At 38.0% G+C, this 18,093-nt stretch overlaps 1 protein-coding gene across 1 annotated transcript in view; it reads right to left on the bottom strand.

The window, feature by feature from the left end:
• The window catches only part of SLC35D2 (solute carrier family 35 member D2), a 53,619-nt gene that overhangs the window by 14,911 nt on the left and 20,615 nt on the right, over positions 1 to 18,093 (bottom strand). Inside the window, 5 exon segments of the mRNA XM_049772568.1 lie at positions 4,200 to 4,292; positions 6,187 to 6,289; positions 11,925 to 11,993; positions 12,815 to 12,886; positions 15,918 to 15,985. Of these exon segments, the coding sequence (XP_049628525.1) occupies positions 4,200 to 4,292; positions 6,187 to 6,289; positions 11,925 to 11,993; positions 12,815 to 12,886; positions 15,918 to 15,985 (405 nt within the window).

The raw sequence follows: 18,093 nt of genomic DNA, 5'->3' as shown, positions 1-18,093 counted from the left end.
ATAAAGCCAGATGTAACCCCTGAGCGCTGTAAGGTGTGACCCAAAAACGAACAAACAAACAAAAAAATCCGTTAACTCAGTAACAAATGAATGGGTAGAGAAATTGTAGTATATAAATACAATCAATTCTACTCAGTTATACTAAATAGTGAATCATTACTTTTGCTACAGGTTGAATAAAATTAAATAGTATATAAACTAAAATCAAGACAGAGGAAGAGAAAAAAAAAAGACAGAGGAAGGGAGCCCGCAAGGTGGCGCTAGAGGTAAGGTGTCTGCCTTGCAAGCGCTAGCCAAGGAAGGACCACGGTTCGATCTTCCGACATCCCATATGGTCCCCCCAAGCCAGGGGCAATTTCTGAGCGCTTAGCCAGGAGTAACCCCTGAGCATCAAACAGATGTGGCCAAAAAACCAAAAAAATAAAATAAATAAAGGACAGAGGGAGAGGGTCAGAGCAGTGGCACAGTGGTAAGGTGTTTGCCTTGTGCAAGCTAGCACGGTTTGATCCCCCAGTATCCCATATGGTCCTCCAAGCCAGGAGCAATTTCTAAGCACATATCCAGGAGGAACCCCTGAGCATCACCGGTGTGGCCAAAAAAACAAACAAACAAAAAAAGACAGAGGGAGAAAAGTAAATGCCAGATGACCTCACTCATTCATGGTCTACAGAACAAAAAGGGAATGGACAGTTACTACTAAGAAACCCTTGGATTATGACAGATCTGTGGTTACCACAGGAGGAAATTATAAGGAGGGTGAGATGGAGAGAAGACATAATTGTACCACAGAAAAATAAATGTTATAAAAATCAAAATAGAAGTGCTAGATATATTTATGCTTTTAGGAAACACACACACACACACACACACACACACACACACACACACACACACACACACACACATATATATATATATATATATTGGTTTTTGGGCCACACCCAGCAGTGCTCAGGGGTTACTCCTGGCTCTACACTCAGAACTTGCTCCTGGCAGGCTCAAGGGATTATAAGGGATGCCGGGATTTGAACCACCATCCTTCTGCATTCAAGGCAAACGCCTTACCTCCATGCTATCTCTCCGGCCCCCAAATCTATATTTCTTGATGTCACAAATATTGAACACTATTCAGAAAATTTTCACGAATACTTTATCAAATTTTGATAGTGTGACTCTTTTTTTGTTTATTTTGGGCCACACCCGGCAATGCTCAGGGGTTACTCCTGGCTCTGCACTCAGTAATCACTCCTTGTAGTGCTCAGAGGAGCTTATGGAATGCTGGATATTGAACATAGGATGGCCGCATGCAAGACCAGCACTCTACCCATGCTGTACCATCACTCTGGTTCCTCTTTATCAAACTTTAATTGATTTTAGCTTTATTTTGTTTCAATGATAACAATAAGGTTTTGCTGACATCATTTTAAACAATAATGAAGCATAGACTGGGGAGGTAACTCAAAGGGTTGGAGCACATGCCTTGCATACACAAGGTCCCATGTTCAATATCCAGCACTTGCCTCACATACACATCACTGCTGGGAATAATCCTGGAGGTTCCTTAACACCACCAGGATAGCTCAGATGCCTACAGAGCTGCTGGGCCCAACTAGCATGGTTTCAGTAATTCAGGCATTAAACCATCAGGCCTGCTATGTAGATGAATCTGGAGAGGATCATGCTGAGTGAATTAGCCAGAAGGAGAGGAGCAGACCCAGAATGATCTCTCTCGTATGGGGGATATGAAGAGACATAGTAAGAGAACAACAGATGGCCAAACAGAATCTGAGATCTGATCTACAGAGTGAGCTCACCACAACAGGGTTGGGGATGGGGAACTAGGATAGACACAGTGTCAAAGAATGTCAAATGTGGTGCAGAGTGGGTGGCAGAAGGCACTGTAACAATGGTGGTCAGAAACATTCTCTGGGGGAGGGTTTGGTGCTGGAACATTATATGCATGAAACATTATATCATGAACAGTGTTGTAAATCACAGTGTCTCAAATTAAACAAAAAGAGAAAAGAAAAATAATAGAAACCATCAGGTCTGGTTGGCCAAGTATTGTTGAGAGTGGTCCCTAAGTATTCTGGAGACAAAAACTATTTTTTGTCTTTTTTTTTTTTTTGTCATTTTTAAAATGTCATGAACCATGACATTTTATTTTCAGATATAAATAAAGGTAATAATAAAATATTTCATCCTTTAGACTTACTTCTGCTCTAAAAGCCTTGAAAGTATTGCTATGCAAATTCTTTTCAATGTTCACTAGGATTTTTTTGTTTTGGTTTGATTTGGTTTGATTTGGTTTTGGGTCACACCTGGCATGCTCAGGGGTTACTCCTGACTCTATGCTCAGAAATTGCTCACAGCAGGCTTGGGGGACCATATGGGATGCCAGGATTCGAACCACCATCCTTCTGCATACAAGGCAAACACCCTACCTCCATGTTATCTCTCCAGCCCCTCACTCAGATTTTTTTTTAATGAAAAGACTGTTTATTGATCATTGTTTATGCATTGCAATTATCTTAAATGTACTTTAGCCCTATTTCAGTGACACAAATGACTAAAGAACACTCACCCTGATTCAGTATTAAGAGGACCTGGCATTGTCACTTTTGTTCATCAGAGGTAAATTCAAATATATTATTGACTCTAAACCTGGCTTAGGTTATATTATTGACTCTAAACCTGTTTAGGAATGAACACATAGTGCTGTGAGTTTTATACGCAAGTATCAGCACAATCTCTAACTCCCACAAACCCAGAAAGATTCATTAAAGTACCCCTTCTTCCTACAAAAGAACTCAACCTTTAGCTCTATCAACCACCTTTGGTATGATCACAGCAAACTCAATAAACACAATGTCGTTTTACATTACAGATTGCCACACTTTATTAAACTAGTTTGCTTCCTTATTGTATTTGTTCTACAATTCAAAAAGGATTCAGGAAGAAGTTTGCTTTGATTCAATAAACAGATTATCTTAGTACAAAAAGTTATAAATCTCTTTCTTTTTTGTTGTTGCTGTTAGTGTTGTTTTGTTTTATTTGACCACATCTGGCAGTGCTCAGGACTTAGTCCTGGTTCTGTATTCTGGTAGGTCTTGGTGAACCATATGTAGTGCCAGTAGACAAGCACACTACCCACCATACTATCACTGTAGCCCTTTCTGGATTGCTTTTATTACTGATTTTATTAGGTGGCCAAGATAATATGTACTTATATAAAGTAAAATATTTTACTTTACATAGTAAAATATTATGCAATAGTTTAAAATAGGAACGGGAGAAATAGTGTAGTAATTAGAGTGCTTGATTTAACACAAAAACCATGGTGTTTACATAAAGTACTTAGTATTTATGTAAATACCATGGGTCTTTTTAGTACTTTATAAAAAAATAAATATAACTTACAAGGAAATGGTAAATAAATGTATTGTGATAATCACTTCAAAATGTATACAAACATTGAATATTATGTTGTGCACCTGAAAATAATTTGCGTCTCAATTGTACTTTAATTTTAAAAAATACAACAGGGAAAAAAGTAATGAGGGCAAAAGGCAATTGAAAAAATGTGAATGGTAATATGCTGACTAATGCGTACAAAAGGTTCCTTAAGCTATTCTCTTTACTTTGAATATATCTCAAAATGTCCATAATAAGTATTAAAAAATCATCTTTCAAAAGTACTTGTCTCCTTACTTGGCTTTTCCAGGATGCCCACATCAGCAAAAGAGTTTAATAAGAGTCAAATTCAGAATTTTATTGCAGGGGTCGGCACAAATGCACAGTGGTAGGGCTGTGCTGACCCAGGACAGATTGGGTTCGATCCCCAGTGTCCCATATGGTCCCCCAAGCCAGGAGTGATTTCTGAGCGCATAGCCAGGAGTAGCCCCTGAGCATCACTAGGTGTGACCCAAAAAACAAAAACAAAAAATAAAAAAGAAGAATTTTATTGCTATTGTTTTCTCAACATCTACAAATGCAGAGATCTTCTGACTGCTTGTCACATGTCTAAAGATAAATACTATTGAAAGTATTTCAATAGTTCCAATGATATTGGAACATCACATATTGTTTTCACAAACCCTCTAGTAATAATTGATAACTTTACAGTTGATTTCACAGGAGGCTCAATAATAAAAATTTAAAGCCAGCAAGTAGGCATGTAATGATACCCAATGGCTCACCTGCTGAAGGTCTCCAGTAGAAATACTGATGATAAGAGTTGGGATAATCATAAAGCAGGCATTGTAGAAGAGCACTCCATATTTCCCTAGCTCCTGAAAAAAAAACTCATAATTTTAAAAACAAGAAACATTATTTCCTAAAGATAATTAACCAACTATGGGTTAGAGCAAGTTAGAATGCATGTTCTGACAAACTCTGTACTGGAATATCTTGAGCAAATTTCTGATAGAAAATGCTTGATGTCAAGTGTACTGTGATTTTACTTTTTAAAAAAAAATAAAACCTAAAACCAAATATATAAAATTGATAAAGATGGATACCTTTTTGTGTTTCATCCATTTCTAACACTAATTTTTTTATGTATACTATTCAAAATGGGAGACCTGGAACAAAATTAAGAAAGCTTAAAAATATGTTAATATATGTAGAACTCCTTAAAAGCATCTGCACTTACTACTAAAGAAATAGTTTAAAATATCAGATACCCCGTTTTTTTCCAAATCTTACATGGATTTACTTTTTTATGCAAGTTGCTACATCACCTACCTATTCACCATTTTCCTTAAAAGGTGACATATTGTGAGTCCCCAAAGACAATATACATGTTTATGTAATGGCCACCATTAAAAACAAATGGCCAAGTAGAAAAAAGATAGCCTATACAGATAAAAACCATTCTTCAAAATAAGCCTGTCCATCACAGGGAGGTCCCTAGCATAACAAAAAGAAAACAAAACAAAGAAACATATGCCTGGCTCATCCTTCTGAATTTCAGGAACAGCTGGGATGGGGGTGAAGGCTGGGAACTTCAACCTAGATGCAGCCACATACATGAAACAAAGTTCATTTTATCTTCTAATAGAAGTAGCTACTGTCAGTATGATCTTTGTTTGTTTTGGGGCCATACTCGGCGGTGCTCAGGGGTTACTCCTGACTCTGCCAGGCTCAGAAGTCCTGCTGGAAGGCTCTGGGAACCATATGGAATGCTGGGGTTTGAACACAGGTCCGTCCTGGGTTGTCTGCTTGCAAGGCAAATGCCCTACCGCTGTACTTTTGCTCAGGCCCTTGTCAGGATGATTTCATATAAATTACTCATCCTAATGATCTCATTTCACAAGTGAGTTAACTGAAGTTTACAGAAGTTAAAGTTCAAGTTACAGTGTCGAATCATCAACCAAACTATTATGTGTAAACCATATCTTCAGATTGCCTGCATTCACTTTGGTTATTGATGATAACTGTAAAAACTTTTCATTTTTAATTTGCCTTTCATGATAAGCCTATTGCTGTATTCTAAATTTGTATCTAAAATAGTGGCATCTTTGCCTTGCCTGACTAACTTTCAACTACAAACTTTGCAAGATGAGGCATAGCAGCAACCTGTTTGTAATGGCTTAACAAAGGGCAACCAGCTTGTCCCAGACCACCACTTTGCTATTTGTCTTCTTTAAAGAAACTCCATAAACAACCCTTAGAAGGTGTCCTGGGTTTTAAATAATGAATGGCACCTCCCAGGACCGTGTCAATTTAAAGTTCAGCACCTGAATAAATAATCAATTATAACCTAGACAGAGTTCTTAATGATTACTAACTATCCTCACAATTGTAATGAAGTTCTTCCACTATATTGTGGCAATTATAACTCTTGTGACTATTAAAACCTGAGGTAAAGAAGGATGTGCTCTACTCTATAAAAAGCTTGGAAAAAACTGTATAATTTGGGTCTAGGGCCCTGAGCAGTAAGCCTAGGGCTAATAAAACTCCTTGACATTCTTAAACTTTTCTAAATTTAGACTTGTCTAAGATTTTGAGTCTCTGTGTAACCCTCATAACAATTAAGACAAGTAGTTGGAAAGACATCAGTAATTTATAGAGATATGTAAATTAAATGATATGACAACCATGCAAATACATTTTCTTTATGTCATGTAATTTCAAGGATCATATTACAAAGCCTAAAAAGACAGAGGAGTAGAGATCTAGTACCTTTGGGTCCATTTTCTGTTTGGTATAAACTCCATTAGCTGCTGTGAAGATATCATTGAGGAAAACAAAAATATAGCCTTCCAAGTTGAAAGCAAGGTCAGAACTGAAATGGAAAACACAAAGAAAAAGAGGCTGATTATTCAGGAACTCACACGCAGATCTCAAGGTAGGCCTATTTCATCTTTCCCTGAGCAAAAAGATGTAAACAAACTTTTTTTTGGGGGGGGGGTTTGGGTTTTGGGTCAAACCCGGCAGCGCTCAGGGATTACTCCTGGCTCTGTGCTCAGAAATTGCCTATGGAAGGCACAGGGGGATCATATGGGATGCCGGGATTCGAACCATCATCCTTCTGCATGAAAGGCAAATGCCTTACCTCCATTCTATCTCTCCAGCATTGTGAACAAACCTTTTTTCTAGCATTTTTCCTCCTCGCTGATTGAAATAGTTTATGGCCATAGCTTGGCTTCCAAAACCCAAACCAAGCCTCAAGTGGTTTCTACTTAGTCATGAATAGACCCAAACTAAAGAGACGTTAACTACCAAGCTTTAACTGAAAAATCTTTTCATTTGTCAACTGATAAGTCAGCATAATAAATGATGACCTCCCCAGGGGGGACGGATTTGTTTGATGGCACCTGGTGGCTGTAATACGGACATGCCCAGGGTACCTTCCTGTGGGAACAGCTAGGCTGTGTTTTGGGCAAAAACAGATGAATGGGGACATCTGCTGACATAGATGACAAGCCTATCTACTGCTCCAAGATTCATCTCATTCAAAAACACCTCTCAAATGCAAGACAGTAATCCCATCTCTCTCTCTCTTCTCTCTCTGTCTCTCTGTCTCTTTCTGTCTCTCTCTGTCTCTCTTTCTGTCTCTCTCTGTCTCTCTCTCTGTCTCTCTCTGTCTCTCTGTCTCTGTCTCTGTCTCTCTCTCTCTCTCTCCCTCCCTCCCTCTCTCCCCCCCCCCTCTCTCTCCCTCCCTCCCTCTCTCCCCCCAATCCTCTTAGACTCACTTCTCCCTACTCTTCTGGGGGCATCTTCTCTTCAGTTCTCTTTTTACATAAATAAAATTGCTTAGGCAGGGTATGGTAGAGGAAGAGAGAAAAATGCCAGCTGAGCCACAACAAGGCAACTAGTTAACCTGCATCTTGACGCTTCACTCACCAAATTCATCACTCAGAGCACCTTGTTTTACCCTCTAAGGTTCAGAAATAAAAGCCTATAAATTTAGCTGACATTAGACCAACTGGTAAAGAAAAAAAGTAAAGACCATACTATTTTACATATAGTTTACAGATGTGGAACAAAAAGAAGTGGCTAGATTCTGGGCCTTAAATACTACTTGGGAAAAAAAATAATAAGATTTTTAGGGGGAAATGTTATGGAAAGGGGTGTAGAAAATGTGTCAGGGAAATTAGAATAGCTAAAGAGTCATTTGGGCCATTTTTGTTTAAGCAGAAGCTATGGACATTGGACTCCTCAAAAGAAAAAAAAATGTGTGCATTGATTTAAAACTGAAAGGGGAGGATAGGGAGCAAATTCTTCCTTCATTTGTTGATTTTCAACTGCCTTCAGCTCAAAATAATGTTAATGTCAAAATATTTTGGGATGCCATATTCTAATTTCCTTTGGGATGAGTGAATGGGCCATGTGTGATGGTACTTGAGAGTAACAGATTATTGTAAACAACAAGGAAGAAAAGCAAACAATGCATCAAAATGTGAACTCAAATGAAGAGATTTCACTTAAGGATTCTGTCAAATGAAGAGATTTCACTTAAGGATTCTGTTGGCATTATCTTCAAATTCATTTGTAAAATAAAAATTATTTTATAATTAAACTAATTTTGTTGTTTGGTTTGGTTTGGTTTTGTGGGGCTATACCCAGTGGTACTCAGAAGTTAAACCTAGCTCTGTGCTCAGAAATTACCCCTGGCAGGCTTGGGGCGATCATATGGGATGCTGGAGATCGAACCCAAGTTGGCCACATGCAAAGCAAACGTTCTACCCACTGTGCTATCGATCCAGCCCCAATTAAACTAATTTTATTTTTGTTTGGGGGCCAAGTGGTCCTCTTGGCTCAGTGCTCAGTGATCACACCTGGCAGGCTTGGGGACCTTGCGGGGTGCCACGGATCAAACTCAGGTGCTGCAAGGCAAGTACCTCACTTGCCATACCATCACTCCAGCATCCTGACTAGAATCATTTTAATTATGGTTTTTAAATTAACATTAAATTTCTGCTTCACAGGGCCAGAGAGATAGCATGGAAGTAGGGCATTTGCCCTGCATACAGAAGGACAGAGGTTCGAATCCCGGTATCCCAGATGGTCCCCGGAGCCTGCCAGGAGCGAATTCTTTTTTTTTTTTTTTTTTTTTTTGGGGGGGGGGGTTTGGGCCACACCCGGTAACGCTCAGGGGTTACTCCTGGCTATGTGCTCAGAAGTTGCTCCTGGCTTGGGGGACCATATGGGACACCGGGGGATCGAACCTCGGTCCGTCCAAGGCTAGGGCAGGCAAGGCAGGCACCTTACCTTTAGCGCCACCGCCAGGCCCCAACTGCCAGGAGCGAATTCTAAGCGTAGAGCCAGAAGTAACCCCGAGCGATGCCGGGTGTGATCCCTCCCCCCCCCCCAAAAAAAAAAAAGCTAAAAAAAATTCTACTTCAGTACAAAAAAAATAGAATCTCTGAAAATAAGAACCTTCCAAATTGTTTGCCTAACCAATATAATCCCACTCGAAAAAAGTCTCCTATATCCTTCAAGATATTGCAAAGATGCCAAAGCATGAGACCAGGAGGACAACCAGACGGCTTGGGAGTGGGTCACAAAAAAGAAAAAACAGTTACAGAGTCAAAAAGGAGTCAGAGTCAGAGAAAAACTGAGAAACAGTGTTAAACCACAGAAACATTGGTTTAACATCTGTGTGAGATAACAGCAGAACCAGGTTCATCCAACTGAGTCTATGTTGCAGTTACCTGTTTTGAATAAGATCCCCACCTGAGTGACAAAAGTGATAGGTGGGGTCACTGTAGTACTAGTAACATTCCTAAGAAAGGGGAGAGTAGAGAATTGCTATTCCAGATTAACATGAGTTTCTCATGCTTCTAATTTATTGGAGGATCACAAAGAGTCAGTTTTAGTCACAGATTCTGAAAATGTGGCATCCAGCTTCTGAACTGTCATTCCTCATCAAGGATTTGCAAACATTTTTTATCAACCAAGTTTTGTTAAAGTCTTCAGCTCACTTCAAATCATGATTTCCAAATTTCTCTCTAAAAAAAGCATTGAGAAGAGTCCACGGAGATCACTGATGTGGCAAGACACATGCCTATCATGCAATACCTAGGGTTTGATTCTCAGTACCAAATACCCTCTGGTCTTATGATTGCCACCGCCATGGACTGTGGCCTTGGTGATCCTCAGGCACCAATGAGAGTGATCTTTATCAAAAAAAACGAAACCTAGACAAGAGGCTCCCCAAGAAGTTTCCAGAGTCTTGTGTGAGGAAGGCACCTTCCCTTCTTCTGAACTACTTTAATTAGAGATCTGGGTTGGGTTTGTTGTTAATGTTGTCTGCTTGCTTGTTTGGGGGGGCACACCCAGCAGTGCTCAGGGCTTAAACCTCAATCTTACTTCAGAGATCAATCCTAATGGAGCTCTTGAACTGTATGTGGTGCTGAGGTCAAAACTTAGGTTGGCCACATGCAAGACAAGAATAGCCTTATCTGCAGTACTAAAACTCCAGCACTTGAATCTATTTTAAAAAATCTTCCTGGCTAAAATAGGCCCCATATGATGCTTAACACATTGAAACCAGAACTGCAATCTGTTTTAAGTAAACTGCCACCAATGTGTTAATGTTGGCACCTTACCAAAGGTATAAAACAATGCTAAAGTCAAAGAGAATTTGTTAAGGGTACAAAACAAAGCCACTACTAAGAAAAGGGGAAAATGGGAAAAAGAAAAATATCGGGACCGGAGAGATAGTATGGAGGTAAGGCGTTCGCCTTTCATGCAGGAGGTCATCAGTTCGAATCCTGGCGTCCCATATGGTCCCCCGTGCCTGCCAGGAGCAATTTCTGAGCCTGGAGCCAGGAATAACCCCTGAGCACTGCCGGGTGTGACCCCCCCAAAAAAAAATATCCACAAAACATCAATAATAGGGGCCAGAGAGATAGCATGGAAGTAAGGCCTTACATGCAGAAGGATGGTGGTTCAAATTCCGGCATCCCATATGGTCCCCACAAGCCTGCCAAGAGCAATTTCTGAGTGTAGAGCCAGGAGTAAACCCTGAGCGCTGCTGGGTGTGACCCAAAACAAACAAGCAAACAAACAAAAAAGCAATAATAAACCTTGCTCTGGGCAAGGGATAAACAAATTTATATTACTAATAATTGTTACTATTATTGCTAATGTCTGTTCACTATCTTACATTATTTTAAAAATCTGCCTTTTGCTCACTGTATGTCTACACCAACTGAAAAGGAAGCTGGCCTGTTTATTTTACTGCTAGATTTCCCAGCATCTAGAATGATGACTGGTATAAAATAGATATTTATTATGTTTGTTAAACTTAGATATGTACTTGCATAGACCCTAGTCTGTCATCATATTTCTTCAAGTGACCCTCTTACATGGATGCTATTCTATTCCTCATTTTACAGCCAAAATAAGCATTATCCTATGAAATTAGTAGCTTATAAAATAAGTGGAAAAATAGATTAAGATTCCACAAATCAATATCTGCAATATCATTATGAGTTCTGTATCACATATCCTTATTTAATTTACAATTAATGGTCCAGAACTCATATTTCTAAATGTTTCTAAGTGAATCAGCAAGTTTAACTGAAATCCTTCCAAAGTCTTCCTTCCTCCCTTATCCAACCAGGTTTTATTTTTCTATTATTATATTTTCTTTATAGAGAAAAAAAGCAGATAAAAGAAATATGAGAAGAGTTGACAAAGGGCAGGAAGAATTTTTGATACTGGGAATGTGATCGTGCAAAACTTTTAATAGTCATCCTATAAAAGACAGGAATATGAGCATTCTCTTTCTTTTTTTTCTTTATTTAAACATCTTGATTACACATATGATTGTGATTAGGTTTCAGTCATGTAAAGAACACCCCCTTCACCACTGCAACATTCCCACCACCAATGACCCAAATCTCCCTCCATCCCACCCCCCTCCCTAGCATTCTCTTTCAAATGCAAACTGTATTTCTCATTTCTGATTTTGTATATTAATAAATAAGACAATTAAGCATTGTTATCAGTTCAGGTGCCAAACATACAAAAACCATTAATGATAATCTACCTCTAAAGCTTTTTGCAGCTTACTATATCCTACTGACTCCTAAGACAATAAATTATATTTTAAAAAAGCATATACAGACTTTATAAATCTATTATTCTTCTTAATGAAATGCCAGACAGCTTTATAAGTAAACGTTTTATATTGAAGACAAACATTTAGCAATATAAGTAAATAGTTCACTTCCTTATGAAAAACATATTGATATCTTCCAATTCTCTTTTATACATCCTCAGAAATATGCTGGACATCTTTGAACCCTGTGTAATTTTCACAGGAACACTTTGGGATTCTACAAACACCAACAGAATTGTGTTGTGGCTGCTCTGTACAATTGCAAGCAGATGGAAAATGAGAACAGGCCTGGCTTATTGTCAAAAATACAAAGAAGCTATTGAGCAGAAACAATCCAAAGTCTTACCCAGCTGCTATGAAAGCACCAAGAATGATGGCAAAGACACTGACAATGATGTTCAAGGAAAACTGTTTCCTGTAATAAATTAATGAATGGAGAAACAGTAACAAAAGCAGACAGATACAGAGGAGGAGGAAGAGAGGCAAAATATGAGTTAAACGTTCAACAAATAAAAAATAATTTACAGTTTTAATAACAATAATCTTAATAATAATATTGTTTAAAAACTAAAATACAATGGGTAATGCTTTTAAGGAAACAAAAATGCATATTAAAAATAAGTGAATCAAACCAAATTTGCTTTTAATTTAAGCCGTTGTCTCAATAATTTCTTTTACCTCAATATAATTATTAGCTATTTCTCTATTATTATCATAATACAAAATTCCTATTGCTTAGTCCAATTGCTAAGAATTTATACTGAACATCCAAAAGTGAAGACAAAATTTATAATGTTGAGCCATATCCAAATTTTACTTCTAAAAAATTTCCAGGAAAAATATGTAATAATATAATTACTGTATTAGAATGGGTTTCCCTATTTTTCTGAACTCATTCTGTATTTGTATATGGATAGTTTTTCCTCTGTGTTCCAATGTGTATTCCATCTTAAATAGGAAACAGTTACATCTATTCAAGAAGTGGGTTTTTCTTTGTAGTATTTTACAATTGCATGTAAATTATAATTATAAAAATGACTCATTAAGCTTTTAGTGAATCATGGAAACAGGCAGCTAGCTGCTTTTAACGGAATAAACCATCTGTCCTTAAGTTACTGATATTAGCAATTCAAATCAATTCTGTGAAATAATGACTATATGTTGAGAATTTGGTAAAAGTAAAACAGGATAAAAGAAGAGAGAGCATCATAGGACTAGAGAGAAAAAAAAAATCACCCGAGTATGATGGTTTCCAGGAGTAATGTAAGTGGAATAGTAAATTTTCTGAGCACGGTGAACATAGGCAAACTGTCAAACAAAAATTCAAAAGTAATAGCATCAAATACTAAGAACTCTGAACATGTTTTATATTTTTAGTGAATCCACTACCTTTTTTATTATATATGAGAAACCTGCTTAATTCTTATATTTACCACTTACAAATCATCTTTGATACTGAAAGGAGATTTAATAATTTTATGCTATGCATTAACCATTTAAAACATACTGTCCAAATATGTAAAGACTGTGAAAACTTCTACACCTCACAACCAATATGAACCCTTCGACAACTTAAGTTGTTACATACCAAAGGTCATAGTGGCTCTAATTGTGGACCTACTATTCTTTTTTTTTTTTCTAGAACTTACTCTTTTTTTTTAATATAATTTTTATTTTGATCATAGTGGCTTACATATTGTTGAGAACTTACTCTTTTTGTTAGAAATTTTATTCTAAGGTAATAATCAAAAGAAAGGGAAAACTACACACACATAAATTCACTGAAAATAACATCATTAGAAGAAACATGAGAAACTACATAAATGTTAGGCAAGGCATTGATTAAATCAATTTTAATAAATTCATTGAGGTAACATTATGTGTATATATGTATATAATTTTGCCACTATTGGAAAATAAATATTAAATAAAATGAAGATACAAAATTGTAACATGTCTATAACAATAAGAATAATCATTCTTGGGGCCAGAGAGATAGCATGGAGGTAAGGTGTTTGCCTTTCATGCAGAAGGTCGGTGGTTCGAATCCCGGCATCCCATATGGTTCCCTGAGCCTGCCAGGAGTGATTTCTGAGCATAGAGCCAGGAACAACCCCTGAGCACTGCCGGGTGTGACCCAAAAACAAAACAAAACAAAAATAATAATCATTCTTTATATGGAAAAAGGACTGAAAATTAAGATCTAAAGTAATGTGTTAGAGGACAGAATTATAGATGATTTCCTCCCCAAACTTCCTGAAGTAACAGTTACAGCCTTCAGAAAATTCATAGGAACTGTTCACCCACTTTTGAACCCCAGAGACTTCAGGACACTGGACTGTACAGAAGTGAGAAGGGGGCTTCACGACCAGAGAGCAAGGATAGGAAGAATTTTCAGGAATTTTATCTCCACACTTATAGATGTCTTATTGAAACAGCTTTGAGTCACTTTTTAAGAAGGAAACAAAGAAAGAAGTCATTTCAATTACATTCAATAATAGTACTTTTAGGAGATTTCTTTTTTACAAACAAGTAAGATACACTAAGTGGAGAAAAGTTGAGTGTTTTCCTCCAAAGATAAAGACAGACCAGGTATTTACTCTTATTGCTGCAGCTATTCAATATTGTCCTTCAAGTTCAGGGTAAGCAATTATGCCAAAAACTGGGGTGGGAGGTGATATTGTCTGTAGCAATAGAAGTAAAGCCTCTATAAAGATAATTTATAGGGAAAAATCAAAGGGAAGACACTAAAAATTTATTAGCTCAAAGGAGTAGAACACAGGAGTCAATGGTGATGGAACTATTTTTGCTTTTTGCAGCTTACTATATCCTACGCTACCTTTTTCCACCCATACTATGTTATCCTTTGTATAGACAATTATTGATGCATTTATACCTGGTGTTCTACTCCACTCCCATTTTCTTTCCTTTCCTTATTGTAATTGCTGAATGCCAGGAGCCACCCAGGCAGTGCTCAGGGGTGATACAGTCTTGGTAGTTCTGATGACAGAATGAGGGTCTCATACATTCAACGCATATGCTTTACCATCCCTAGGACTTATTATTTTATTTTCCACAATGATTTTTTGTTTTCTTTTGTTTCTGGGCCACATCTGACAATAATTAGAGTTTATTCCTGGTGGGCTTGGGGAATCATATGGGATGCTGGGGATTGAATTCGGTTGGCTACATCCAAGGCAAACATCCTACCTGCTGTGCACTTGCTTCAGCCCTCACAGTGATTTTTTTGGTTTTTGGTTTTTGGTTTTTGGGCCACACCCGGCGGTGCTCAGGGGTTACTTACTCCTGGCTGTCTGCTCAGAAATAGCTCCTGGCAGGCACGGGGGACCATATGGGACACCGGGATTCGAACCAACCACCTTTGGTCCTGGATCAGCTGCTTGCAAGGCAAACACCGCTGTGCTATCTCTCCGGGCACAGTTGATTTTTAACAAAATAGTTAAGCGGGTAGGGCATTTGCCTTGAAAGCGGTTGACCCAGGGTAGATTCCAGGCATTCTATATAGTCCCCCAAGCCTACCAGGAGTAATTTCTGAGCACAAGGCCAGGAGTAACCCCTGACTGCTCTCAGGTGTGGCCCCAAAACCAAAACCAAAACAAAACAAAAAAGTTAAGGACCCTGTAGTAAATGCAAAATTCAGAAAAAAAAATGCTTCACAAAAATGTGTCATTTCATCTATCCTCATATTAAACCTGACCTACACCAGATGGGAAAAAATGTTCTAAAATTGTGATGAAATAAAAATTAGCAATAAAAATATTTATAAATAATTTATAAATTAATCTTTCTGAAGAAATCATATCATTTTTATCTGTCTACAGATTTCATATTCAAACTGAAACATAAAGAAAAAGCTTGTTTAACATTTCTAAATATTAAATTTAATACTAAATCAAATTAAACTTAAAATTCTACTTCATTGTTTCAATTATTAATATTATTAGTCTTTATTTGTAAAAAAAAGTAACATTTTATACACTAAGGACAAACAGAGCATTGTTATCTTTTATTTGTTGCCCAAGTAATATCTTTTGTTTTGTTTTGTTTTGTTTTGTTTTTCGGGCCACACCTGTTTGATGCTCAGGGGTTACTCCTGGCTAAGTGCTCAGAAATTGCCCCTGGCTTGGGGGGACCATATGGGATGCTGGGGGATCGAACCACGGTCACGATCTTTCCTTGGCTAGCCCTTGCAAGGCAGACACCTTACCTCTAGCGCCACCTCGACGGCCCCCCCAAGTAATATCTTAAAGTAAATCAAATTTGGTCTATCATCAAGAGTAATCAAGAATCTCCCACCAACCATTATCTTGTACTCTACCTTAATTTACTTGTGCTTGATAATCCACTTATGTGATTTCCGGCATAGAGGAGAGGCAAAGGAAAGAGCTTCATTTTAAAAGAGAAAGAATATTTGGTTAGAATTCCAATAACTTCTTCACATGTAAAATAAGTACATTCACCCACACACACACACATCAGTATACAAATAATTCTGAGTTTCTTTACCTGCTATAGATCACAAAGCCACACTACCTGGCAGTGGCAGGGTTGGAATTCCAAGCCTCCACATGCTATGCATGCGCTCCAGCCCTTTGACAAATTATGCAGCTCTTTTATTGTTTTAATTGCTTTATTTAAGCATCATGGTCACAAAATTGTTCATTGTTGAGTTTCAGCCACACAATGCACACCGTCCTTCAGCAGTGCACCCTTCCCGCCAATGATGTCTACCATTTTCCTCCCACCCCACCACCCCACCCCAGCCTGTCTCTAGGTCAAGCAATTACCTTCTCTCTCTGTCTCTCTCTCTCTCTCTCTCTTTCTCTCTCTGTCTCTCTCTCTTTCCTAATTGACACTGTGGTTTGCACTATTGTTAATGGAGGAACGCCTTGCATGTCACTTTCTCCCCATTCAGCACTGAGTTTTTGTCCAGATCAGTTCCAACTATCATTGAACTAGTAAACCCTTCTGTACTCTAACTGCACTCATAGCTCTTTATGGTGAACTCTCTACCCTGTGCTGGATCTCCTGACCCATATCTCTACTGTCTCTGAATATTATTATCATACTATCTAATTTTTCTTATATTCCACAAATGTTTGAGATTATTCTGTGTCTATCCCTTTCCCCTAGTTCATTTCACTCAGCATAACAGTCTCCAAATCCATTCATGTATAAGCAAATTTTTCCTAATGGCTGTGTAGTATTTCATTTTGTAGATGTACCACAGGTTCTTTAGTCACTCATCTGTTGTCTGACACTTGGGTTATTGTAAACAATGCTGCAATGAACATAGAAGTGCAGAGGCCATTTCTATATTGTGTTTTTGTGTTCCTGAAATACATCCCTAGGAGCGGTATTTCTGGGTCATATGGAAGCTTAGTTTCTAGCTTTTAGAAAAATGTTGACATTGTTTTAAAAAAGGCTGGACCAGTCTGCATTCTCACTAGCAATAAATAAGAGTCCCTTTCTTTTCATATCCACAACAGCACTGGTAGTTTATTTGTTTGGGGGTGGGTGCTTGTCTCTGCGGTGTGAGATGATACTTCACTGTTGCTTTGATTTGCATCTCACAGATGATTAATGCTGTGAAGCATTTTTTCATGTGTCTTTTGGCCATCTGTATTTCTTCTTTGAGGAAATGTCTGTTCATTTCTTCTCCCCGTTTTTGATGGAGTGAGATGTTTTTTTTTTCTTGTAAAGTTCAATCAGAGCCTTACATATATCTTAGCTATTATCCCCTTATCTGATGAGTATTGGGTGAATAGTTTCTCCCATTCTGTGGGTGGCCTTTGTATCCTAGTCACTATTTCCTTTTAAGTGTGGAAGCTTCTGAGTTTAATGTAGTCCCATTTGTTTATCTTTGCTTCCATTTGACTGGCCAGTGGTGTTTCATCTTTGAAGATGCCTTTAGTTTCAATGTCGTGGAATGTTCTGCCTATGTTTTCAAGACAAGTTCAATAGTAAACTACACACACATTCACACACACACAAACATAAATCTAACAAAACTGTTTGAATTCTCAAGAAAAATCATATAGGCTTACAATTTACAGAGAGCAATTAAAGAAGAGATATATCTTAAGTATATATAAAGAATATATCAATACTTTATGTAAAAAGTGTATTAAAAGGGGCCGGGAGGTGGCGCTAGAGGTAAGGTGCCTGCCTTGCCTGCGCTAGCCTTGGACGGACCGCGGTTCGATACCCTGGTGTCCCATATGGTCCCCCAAGCCAGGAGGAACTTCTGAGCGCATAGCCAGGAGTAACTCCTGAGCATCACCGGGTGTGGCCCAAAAACCAAAAAAAAAAAAAAAAAAAGTGTATTAAAAGATGAAATACTTTAAAAATGTCAATTCATCCCAAATTGCTTTATAGCTTCAATGCAATTCCACTCAAAATCTCAGAAAGTTATTTTTTTTCCTAAAACTTGAAAATCTGCTTTATAGGAATATTAAGAATCAACAGAGGTCGGAGAGATAGCATGGAGGTAA

This window comes from Suncus etruscus, chromosome 4, assembly GCF_024139225.1.
Source record: "Suncus etruscus isolate mSunEtr1 chromosome 4, mSunEtr1.pri.cur, whole genome shotgun sequence".
Taxonomy (NCBI): Eukaryota; Metazoa; Chordata; class Mammalia; order Eulipotyphla; family Soricidae; genus Suncus; species Suncus etruscus.
Note: the sequence above shows the minus strand (reverse complement) of the source record. Positions and strands in the feature narration are given on the sequence as shown.